The sequence below is a fragment of the Meleagris gallopavo genome, chromosome 19, assembly GCF_000146605.3.
Source record: "Meleagris gallopavo isolate NT-WF06-2002-E0010 breed Aviagen turkey brand Nicholas breeding stock chromosome 19, Turkey_5.1, whole genome shotgun sequence".
In the NCBI taxonomy this organism is placed as follows: domain Eukaryota; kingdom Metazoa; phylum Chordata; class Aves; order Galliformes; family Phasianidae; genus Meleagris; species Meleagris gallopavo.
Genome location: NC_015029.2, coordinates 4,882,777 through 4,893,032, shown reverse-complemented (window position 1 = coordinate 4,893,032; position 10,256 = coordinate 4,882,777). Strand labels below are relative to the sequence as shown.

Genomic DNA, 10,256 nt, shown 5'->3' with positions numbered 1-10,256 from the left:
CAAAAAAAAAAAAATCAAGTGGCAGCACTGTATTTTCTATGTGTTTGCAGATGCCCGTGTCATTAAGTTTACAACAGCTAGAGTCATAGAAATGTTGACTGGAAGAAACCTCTGCAGGTCATCTTGTCTGACCTCCCTCTCCAAGTGGGACTATGCTACCACCAGATCTTGTTACCCACAGCTCTGTGCAGCTGTTGTGAACACTCCAAGCACAGAGACTCCACAGCCTCCCTGGGCACTGTGTTCCATTGCTGTATTACCCACCTCATCTTTTGGTTTTTTAAATTATTATTTTTACATTGAATATCTGGCTTCCCAGCTCATCAACCGTAGTCAAAGCCTCTTCCTACTCTTTGTGACTCTATTGAGAAAAACTTTGGAATAATATGCAAAACAGGCTTACCTCTGTTTGTACAGTTCTAGTTTCAGGTTGTCTCGTTCCTTCACCAGCTCTTTATTATGCTGGAGAAAAACAAATGTTTGATTCAGTTAGAGACTTTAGCCATACAAATAAAGTGTTCAAAGATTATCTTCTTTACCTTTAACAGATTAGCTAATGCAGAAGAGGTCATAACTTGAGCAAAATCCCCAGCACATCTTCTTAGAACCTCACCTATCACTATAGTTGGCTGGCTAGTGCTGCAGCTCATTACACCATAAGACTGCACAAAGGATGGATTTGCCAGGAATTCATCTGCTCAGTCTTTCTGAACACAATGCTACTAACTGATGGTGAGGTTATTTCTGCCAAACTTCTGGATGAGTATCAATAGCAAAGTGCCTGTTTGATGGAGACCCTCCTGGGAGGAGGTGTCAGAGATTCTGCTGTGTAGAGCTGGCAAGACTCATGTGGAAAGGTGTCAGATCTGAAGACAGCCACTGGACCATATGATTAGTGGTCACAGAAATCTGAATGAAAGGTTTGCCTTGATGAGAATACAGGGCTTTACAAGGTTAATTAACAATTAACAAGGTTAATTTCAGCCTCTTCTCTAAGCAGGGACTACAGACTTCATAGTAGTGTAGTGCCAAGCAACTAGCCAAAAGCAGAGCTGCTAATGAAGCATAACGAGAGGCGGTTCTTACCTTCTCTGACTGTTTTTGCTGCATAGAGATGGAGGACAAGGTGCGTTCCAGCTCTGCTACCCTCTGGCGAGATGACTGTAAACGGGCAGCAAGGTCTTCAGCTTCTCCTAAGCGAGTCAGAGCAGAGTCAGTTGAGACTAAACCACAAAGGGATTATTGGAACAGGCTAAACAGCACTTTCTGCTTTATCAGCAAGCTCTTAAAACAGCACAGAGCTCTGTAAATTGGTAGACCTGCTTCCACTCCTGGCAGTATGGGTGATTCACCAGCAACCTTGGGCAGTAAAGCTCTCTGTCAGCAACTACCTTTCTCAGTTTTAGAGGGAGATGACGAAATGTCCTTTGCAGAGCAAGAGGCACTATGTTTTGCTTTTTTTTTTTTCTTATGAGGGCAAATTGCTCAAAATTTAGTTGAGAAAGAAAGGCCTGAGTAAAACTGACATTAATGTGACAGCTGTGTGGGAGGAAGGGTGATGAAAGGGAACAAAGTTTTAAAAGAATCTGAAGAAAAGTGAGAAAAGAACAGTTTGGGGTAATCACCAGGCCCAAGCAGGGCTGACAGGGCTTCAGTGATGCACAAAAGAACCTCAACTGCCACGGGATTACCATGCTCCAATTTGGGGGCAGCTACGATGACAGAAGCGGTGACGGTGCCAAGTATTTCTCATTAAGGAACCAACGAGTGCTGTGAGCTGGCAGCCAGCAGCCATCATGCCTCTGACTTGAAATCTATGGTTTAACCAACGGCTCAAGCTGGAGTGCTCCGAGTCAATTACCTGATTTCTGCCGTGCAGCCTGCTGAGTATGTCCAAGGGCTGTCTGCAACTCAGATTTCTCAGAAACTAGGATTCCAATCGTCTGGATATGAACCTTGGAGAAAGAAAAAGGAGCTCGGCACAGGAAATCTTTGCTCGCAACCACAACATCCCTGCTGCCACAAAGGGATAATTCAGTGAGACAAAGAGCTCTTGCATTTAAGTACAATCTAGCTAACTGGCTCCCCGTTCTCCTGAAAGGATGTTGGCTTCCAAGATGAAGAATGAGCGCTCAGTAATCCAGAAAAGGACAGCAGCCAGGTCATATTACTGTAGTGAAAGCTCTGCCTTACCTGTAGCTGTTCTCTCAGTGCTGCTTGCTCTTTAGAAAATTTCTGTTCAAACTCCTTCTTTTCCTGTATAAACAAATGATGCCTGTTCAGCACAAAATTGTAAACCCCTCTTGTTTTACGTCAAAAAAAAGCAGTGATGCATTGGTATTACTTCCAGCACCCAACGGTATCATCATTTTTAAAAGCCATACTTCAGTCTTCCATTTCTTTAACTACTTTATTGGTTATCCATCCTAGAATGACAACAGTAGGTTCCTTATGCTGGCTGTGTTTGGAATGCAAACTACTGATGAGGCCGTAAACTGTAATCTGTTGCTTCCACTGCAGCCTTCCAATACTTGAGCATTTAAATCTTAGCTTTCATCAAAACAAGCAAGCTATCTGCCAGGCCTAGCCTGTGAAGTCAAATTATTCAACTCTATGCTACAAACAGAACCGACTCCAGGATGATCTCCAGGGAAGTGATGGAGTCACCATCCTGGAGCGATTTACGAGATGTCTGGATGTGGTGCTTAAAGGCATTGTTTAGTGGTGGGCTTGGTAGTGCTGAGCAGATGTAGGACTTACTTGATGATTTTAACAGTTTTTCCCAACCTTAATGATCCTGTAAGACAAGATCACATAGGCTGGTGCCACAGTCCGCTATGCTTTCTCCTCTTCGGAAGAACAAATCTATTTCTATCTCTATCCAAAAATAGGATACTTTACCTTCTCCAGCTGATTCACTGCTTCTTGGTTCTGCTGCTTCTACAGAAGAAAATGGATGCATCACTATTAGAAGGAAATATTCTCATACTGCTGAAGCATATTTTCACTTAACTGAAGTAGGATACATGCCCAAATTAATGCAAACAGTTCCCGTTATCTTTTTAGGTAGAAGACTAAGAAGATCATCTTATCTGTTGAAATAATAGATTTGGGGCTTCCTTCATGAAGATGCCATGCACGTTTTTCATTGCTCAGTACATTACTGCAGTTATTCACCAACACCACTACAAAAGCCATGAATGCATCTGAGCATCCACCAACCTCAGTTACGCTTTCACCCCACATCTACGACATTAATCATAACTCTGATGCATCAGGATAATGACCAAAAATGCATTTAAAAAACCCAAAACCACAGCACGGTGTTGTGCTTCAGCTGAGACCTTCAACTTTTATCCCATGTGGCAACTGGCCTTTAAATCATGCAGAAGTTCACTTATGCTGGCAGGCTCCTGCAAAAGCTGGGATGAAAGAGCTGAAGCCAAATGCAGAGAAAGGGCACCATCCTGTCCCATTTTGGTCTTGTGGGTGAAGTATTTGAAAGCAGTGGCTGCACACAGTGCATCTTTAGATGTGGGGAGAAAGAGACCAGAACTGTCAGCTGTCCACCGGGCTGCCACAAAACAGTGTGAAGATGTGGGTGCAGTGGAGCATTTGCTACTTGCTGCTGTTGTCCTTGTGGCAGTTGCTCACAGATGCCTCACATCTAAGCTAGTGCATGGTGTATTTCCCCTTTCCAAAGGACAGACATTAGCACATTCTTACTACTTCAGTTTCAAGCTCACTTTGAAACACGACTGCAGCTGGGAAGCTGATGAATTTGAGGTTTGGAGGCTAAGAACACCAGCACAGAACACAACCAGAACAAAGAAAACAAGACTGCAAAGGCAGCAAAGGGCCTGTGTAATTTCAGACAGTGTTTCATGTGCCTGTCAGAAAGCAGGCAAACAAGGCACTGCCCTCACTACCAGCCACCCCTGCAGCCCAGCTGAAAGACAACAGAATGGAACCAAAAGAACTCAAAACCAAAAATAACACAGGAGGGGTTGTGGGGTGCACTGGGAAATGATGGACTTTGGAAAAAAGAGTGGTGTGAGAGGAACAAAATGGGGAAAAGGATTTCAAACCAAGAAAGGCTCTTTTCAGACCAAACAAGTCCACTTAGCTACATTTCTTGCAATGTTAAAGCTGAAGGCTGAAAAGCAGCAGCAGGAATCCATGCAAGCCAAAGGACAAAGCAGTTCATTCATAGTGCCAAGAGAAGCTGAGGATATGATCAGAAACCAGCCCCAGGCTCTCTCTCAGACCTATTGCTCCCACTCTGCTAATATATTTAGAACAGCATCACCACCTGCAAAAATAGGCTTTCACACTGCTGCCAGCACTAGAATTCTGTATTTCAGGGATTCAGACCAGCCCAGCAATAGTTGTTTTATCAGGATGCTTATCTTCCACAGAAAACACGATGAGAGCAACAGAATAAATTTAAGAGGAAACAGCAGAACTGTGCTTCTTGTTCTCAGATGAGCTAATGCATCCATAAGTGGCCTGAGACTTTGATCTTCCTAACAGGTTTCCCACACAGCCCATTTTGTTCCACTCAAAGTGCTGTGAAAGCAGCCTTCCTTGTGGTGCTATAAGAGAACCCATAACCTTGCAGACACCCAGAGAGCATGGAGGAGCAGCAGAGACAACATCAAACTGGTTGGTTGGATTGTTTCTTACCAATTCCTCTATCTTTGTAATGAGCTGTTTGTTAGTTAGATTGCTGGAATCTAGGGCTACTGCCAGCTCCTGGTAACGTGTCTGATGGGCACATGCAGGCAGGAGAAGAAGGAAGGGGCAGAAAAGGAGGAGGGGAGGAAAAAAGCAATAATTAAAAAGGACAGAAAAATAAATCATTATCACAGTTTGATAAAATCAGATTTCCCAAATAAATCTACAGATCCAACAAGAGTAGCTGGGACATTAACTTACTTGTCAAGTACTTTCTGCTAAGGCATTTTTTGACATAAAAGTGAATCAATACTAAGAGTTGCTCTGAGGCCAAACGATCCCAAGCCCCCCAGAAATACCTCAGGTACCTTGGAAATACTCCTGCTGACCACAACTACCTGAGTACAGCAGAAGGCAACACTGAACAACAATGTATGTGAGCTGTGTGTTCAGTTAGGTCTCATTAGCACAGTCCCAACAATTGGCTTAGACTAGAAAATAAGAAAATCATAGGCTCAAGACAACTTACTTCCATTTCCTTAATATTAGTGGAAGAAACACCACTTTCCCCATTCACATATGATGTAGACTAGAAGAAAAATAGTCAAGTCAGTCAGTGTTATTCCCCCAGGCAATAAATCACTATCAAGTAAGAACTGACTATCACAATACTTGTTATAGCACATTTCACTTCCAAGTACCACAGGCAGCCACAAAAAAAACACTTTCCTAGCTAAAGATAGATGCAGACTGCCCCTGTGGCAAGCTGATACGAATTAGGCAGACTGACTTCAGATTCTTTGCCACTAAATCAAGACTACATCTTTCCATGAATACATGCTGTTCATTCACCCACTCTGCTCTTCTTCCTACTGCAGAAATTTTAACATTCCTAAAACTGGAAGTTTAGCTTCTCAATGCTTCAATATCTCATTGTTTAGTAGGACGACTGCAGACATCTCTGACACTGAAGAGTGTTTTCTTAAGCTGGCTGCTTAAAGATTCGCATCAGACCCCAGAAAAATTATTAGGACAGATGCACCAAAATGAGGCTGTACCTGAGAAACCAGGCCATTGAGTTGTTCAGACAGCTGGCGGAGACTTTCTGTTGATGACAGAGACCTGGAGACAAAGAAAGGCCTTATGGTGAACATTCCTCCTAGAGAACTGCTCCCATCAGTAAGGCAGCGGGGAGTAGTAAAACTTTTATCTGTTGGACACTTTGGGATCCTGCTGCAAACACAAACACTCACCTGTTCTCATCCAAAGTGTTTTTACGATCCTCAGCTTCATGAATCTGTGGATTAAAACAAAAGTTTACAAGCCTGTAAGAAAAGCTGAGAATCATGTTTATGAATGTGTCCCTAAGGCCCGACTACATCTGGGCTCAGGTTCCACAGCACCTGTAATTACTGCTTCCCAAAGAAAGACCAACTTAAGAAAACCAGCTCATTTTCCATCTTGCCCATAATTTCTGAGCACTGAGTGCCTAGCCTTCTTGGGATTAAGAGGCTTAAGTGTTACTGGCTTTGTATGTGCTGTTACCATTTATCAGAATAATCAGCTGTGCTTTGCTGGAAAAACTTCAACAGAATCTTTATGCAGTGAAAGGAAATGCAGATTGCTCCAGCTAGCTGGAGATCTTCTGTATTATTAAGGGTGCTTTCTGCTAATTAAATAGGAGAGAAGGGGAGGAGAATCGCAGCTTTGGAAGCAGCAGGGATGTGTGCATCCTGGCACCCTCCACTCTCACGGACAGATGATGATTATGGAGAGTGGAGAACGTAGTATATTTAACGGGAGACAACGTGAGCCAGTTATGGGGATTGTCTTTCTCAGAAAAAGATGGCTAACCAGTGTGGAGATATTGATGATGACTCACAAACCTGTGTCAGCTGCATGCCCCCAGGAGCAGGCAGGACAGAAGCACAGGTAGGCAGGCTGTTGCTGTTAGATAGCACGGGGACATCGGCAGCAAGCTGGTCAGCATTACGAGTGGCAACATCACTGTCAAAGTATGCCTGTCACAAAACACACCACAGGAATTACAGCCTACGTGCAAAACGAAGGAAACACACGTGGACACATCACCTTGCAATAGGCCTGGGAGAAACACATGTGAACAAAGTCATGGAGAAACACATGGAAGTGAATCTATGTCCTCCCCAGAGCAAATTGCATCAACCCACAACCAAAAGTCATCCCAGCCCTACGTCCTGCTAGATCCAGTTTGAAGAACTGTCCCATCACCACAATCACTTCTCTAGTGAGGGGGGACAATATCTCCCTACTCTAAGCTCACACGCTGGATTTCCTGCAAAGGATTTGTTAAAAAGTGAGCAGTGGGCAAAGCCAGATGGCATCACTGCTGTGTACAGCACTGCCCTTCACATGTCTCTGGGGAAAACACTGATCACTGGGTGCAAATTAAGGTGGGAGAGAACAGGCAAATGACTGCTTGACAACCAGGTTAGTCAAACTCAAACAGCAAGCTCTGAGCCAGACGTTTAGAAACAGGACATTTGGGAACAGGCCAAAATGAGCCCGGCTGGGAACAGGTGCCCACAAAGCTAGGAATCCCACAGCTACAAGAATCTAAATAGAAAAGGGCCTAAAAACTATTCCTGGACAGTGATGAAGGCTCTCATCCAGCATTCGTGGGAGGATAAATAACAGCTGACAACACCTCCACCAAGCCACAGCAAAATGGACAATTCCATCCATCCTGTCCAGCCACACAGGGAGCCATACAAACCCAGAGCAGCATTCTGTTGGTTTATGGCAAGTAGTTCTACTTCAGCTCTGATAAATCATCATTTAATGGCACTACAAAGCAAACAATAGTCCTTCAGCAGCCAGCCCCACCAATGCATTGCAGTTCTCTGCAAACCCATCTGAAAGAGTTCCTTTTTATTTCAGTTGCTTCATTCTTGGCAGTCTGCATGAAACAAGAACTCTCTGGGCATTCCCTATTTACCTGCTCAGCACTTCATTCATGAATCAAGCAGCCACGGGGTTACAGCAATAGTGAAGACAGATTTAATGAGAGTAATGAGCTGGAAAACTGCAGAGGGGAACAAATGGAACTGCCTCCATCATTTTTCTGGAGGACAGACACGTGTGCTCTCAAGGAGCGACATATTTTAGGGGCTTAAAGGAAAGCCAGGAATTCCCTTGCTTATGTCAGGTACAGGTTACTTCGCCTCTGTTTGTTCAGGCTATCATAAATGTAGAACATCACGTGGACTTCTGCCCAGAACATCTCAAAAACACGTCCTTCATTTGTTCTGATTGGAACATTCTTTTCGCTTAACACTTCAAGATGCAAAAGTCAGCAACACAACCAGAAGAATGCCTTTCTTCTGCCTCCACAATAAACAGTTTTAAAGTAAATATATAATAAAATAAATATGGAGTATATATAATAAATACACATACAATAATAAGGAGCTCACAGGAGGTCCTCCTATCACTTAAGCTCTGATGGCACACAGCCTACGCCACAGGATCCAGTTAGCACCTGAACACATTTCCATTGCTCACTGGTCTTCTTCCTGCCCTTCCTTCTCCAGGAGTGAGGGAAGACACTCAAGCCAGTAAATGCTGTACTCGAAATACCTGACTTCCTGCCTAAGCATATTTAAAACTGTGGTAGTTGCCAGACTGTACATCGCCTGTTCATCACCTGTCATAAAATGGGCGGCTGGAGTAAACTACACAGTTTGCTCAGGGCAGGCATGAGCAGAAACTTGCCCTTCAGAAGCACAGCACTGAAGGAAATAAAACAACACAGACCAGGAGAAATACAAATTAATAAGGCACTACTCCTTCCTAGCACAGCATCTCTCAGCAGTTAACTTGGTTTGCAGCTTCACCCCAAACTCTGTTCTGTTTTTCCTTACAGCTCAGCTGTCTGAAGGATGTGCATTGGACATGGTTAACTTTTTTGCATTTTTAGACAGAAAACAGGAGGAAACAAGCACTTACAAGTAATGGAAACGCATGTTAACAAACAGCCCCGTGTTAATAAAAACAGCCACAAAACACAGCAGACATGCCAGAACAAGGCTCCATCCGAAATCAAGGTCAGTGTAAACAGAAGCTGAGCATGCAGAGGGGACAGCGAGTCACTGAGAGGGACACGGAGCACTGCCTCACCTTCCTTTTGTCCAATGAGGGTATGGCTACCCCATTGGAGCGGTTAAGGTCTGACACCAGCACCTTCAGAATGTTCTGAATCTAAAGGAGGCGAAAGAAAAGTGGAAAAGAGAAACGGCTCAGAAAAGGACAGAGAGAAAAACGTCCATCAAAGGCAGCCAAAGAAACCGGCATCGTGCTGCTCCTGAGGAGCTCATCTCTGAACGGCAGCTCTGGGTGCATCCAGGGTTGCATTACAGCTCTGAATGCTCCAGCACTGCTCCAGCACACACCCTGACTCACAGACTGCTAACACGGGCAACTCAACCGCTCACGTTACGCTGCATAACTCTCTTCCAGTCACAGCTGTGCTGTTTGGAAACCAAAGCACGAGGCAGAGGGGTTATCTGGGAGAAAGAGTGGGACGCTCACGTTCTCTGGAGACTGCCGGTCATCGTTTGTGGGAGTCTCAGGTCTACTTCCTTCTTTAGTTTTTCGTTTTTTCTTGGCTCCCGCAGTCGCTCCAGGGCTGTTCTTCTGCTGATACTCCTTCAGCTGTGGGGGGAAAAAAAGAATAACCTGAAGTCCAAACAGAATATGTCTTCTGTGAATATAACGTCAACAAGAAAATGACAGCAGAACACTGGACAAGAAGTCAGCTGAGCTGTAAGAACAAGAGAAACTGTCCTTAAAGAGCTCCTTCTCTAGGAAGAAAAATGTACGTATATCAGAAATAGTTCAGGGGCTCTGAAAGTGAAGAATGAGAGTGATGGGTCTGCGACGAGAGACTGAGAGCTGTCAGTGTTCAACTTCAGTATCCAGTTGAGGAAGTGCCCAGGAAACAACCTGATACTGCAGGAAGAAATACTTGTAAGTCTGTAACTAACAGCAATAAGGAATAAAGGATAATAACACGGAATGCAAACTGGAAAAGCAGCGTCTGGTAATAAGATGTAACAAGAACACTGAAAGGACTGAAGAAGGAGAACAACAACCTTCCAGATAATGCACTGATACCGGCACTGCCACCACCGCGGGCCGCGGGGAGGAGCAATCTGCGATGGATGCCGATTTAAAGGCAGTTTTGGCCAGGCTCTGAGCAGCCCGGGGTTCCGATGCTCCGGTAGTTCCTGCGGCCCCGAGGGCGGCCATGGAGGCAGGGCTGCGTTTCCACGTCAAGGTGAAAAGCACCGGAACGAAAAGGATCCTCGGGAGGATTTCAAAATGGAAGCCCGAGCTGCTCCAGGGCACTTTCCTATTCGTTTGACTTTGACACAGGAGGGCATCGCGCCGGGACGGAGCGGGCCGAGCTGCCCCGCGAGAAGGAAAAAAGGGAAGAGAAAGGGAAAAAGAAATGAAAAGGAAAAAAAAGGGAAATAGAGATATGGAAAAGAAACCCAAAAGGGAAAGAGAGCGGCAGACACGGAACGCAGGCGGTGCAG

At 44.6% G+C, this 10,256-nt stretch overlaps 2 protein-coding genes across 2 annotated transcripts in view; one reads left to right on the top strand and one right to left on the bottom strand.

Annotated features, from left to right (window-relative positions):
* The window catches only part of GOLGA2 (golgin A2), a gene marked incomplete at its 5' end in the record, with an annotated part of 18,345 nt that extends 8,913 nt beyond the window's left edge, over positions 1-9,432 (bottom strand). The window contains 12 exons of the mRNA XM_010721130.3: positions 404-462; positions 1,087-1,193; positions 1,862-1,955; positions 2,194-2,256; positions 2,902-2,940; positions 4,687-4,767; positions 5,207-5,266; positions 5,736-5,799; positions 5,931-5,974; positions 6,564-6,698; positions 8,836-8,916; positions 9,247-9,432. Coding sequence (XP_010719432.3) covers positions 404-462; positions 1,087-1,193; positions 1,862-1,955; positions 2,194-2,256; positions 2,902-2,940; positions 4,687-4,767; positions 5,207-5,266; positions 5,736-5,799; positions 5,931-5,974; positions 6,564-6,698; positions 8,836-8,916; positions 9,247-9,432 — 1,013 coding nt within the window. The remainder of the gene's footprint in view (positions 1-403; positions 463-1,086; positions 1,194-1,861; positions 1,956-2,193; positions 2,257-2,901; positions 2,941-4,686; positions 4,768-5,206; positions 5,267-5,735; positions 5,800-5,930; positions 5,975-6,563; positions 6,699-8,835; positions 8,917-9,246) is intronic.
* A 532-nt stretch (positions 9,433-9,964) lies between these two features.
* The window catches only part of SWI5 (SWI5 homologous recombination repair protein), a 2,590-nt gene continuing 2,298 nt past the window's right edge, over positions 9,965-10,256 (top strand). Inside the window, exon 1 of the mRNA XM_031556276.1 lies at positions 9,965-9,994. Coding sequence (XP_031412136.1) covers positions 9,965-9,994 — 30 coding nt within the window. The remainder of the gene's footprint in view (positions 9,995-10,256) is intronic.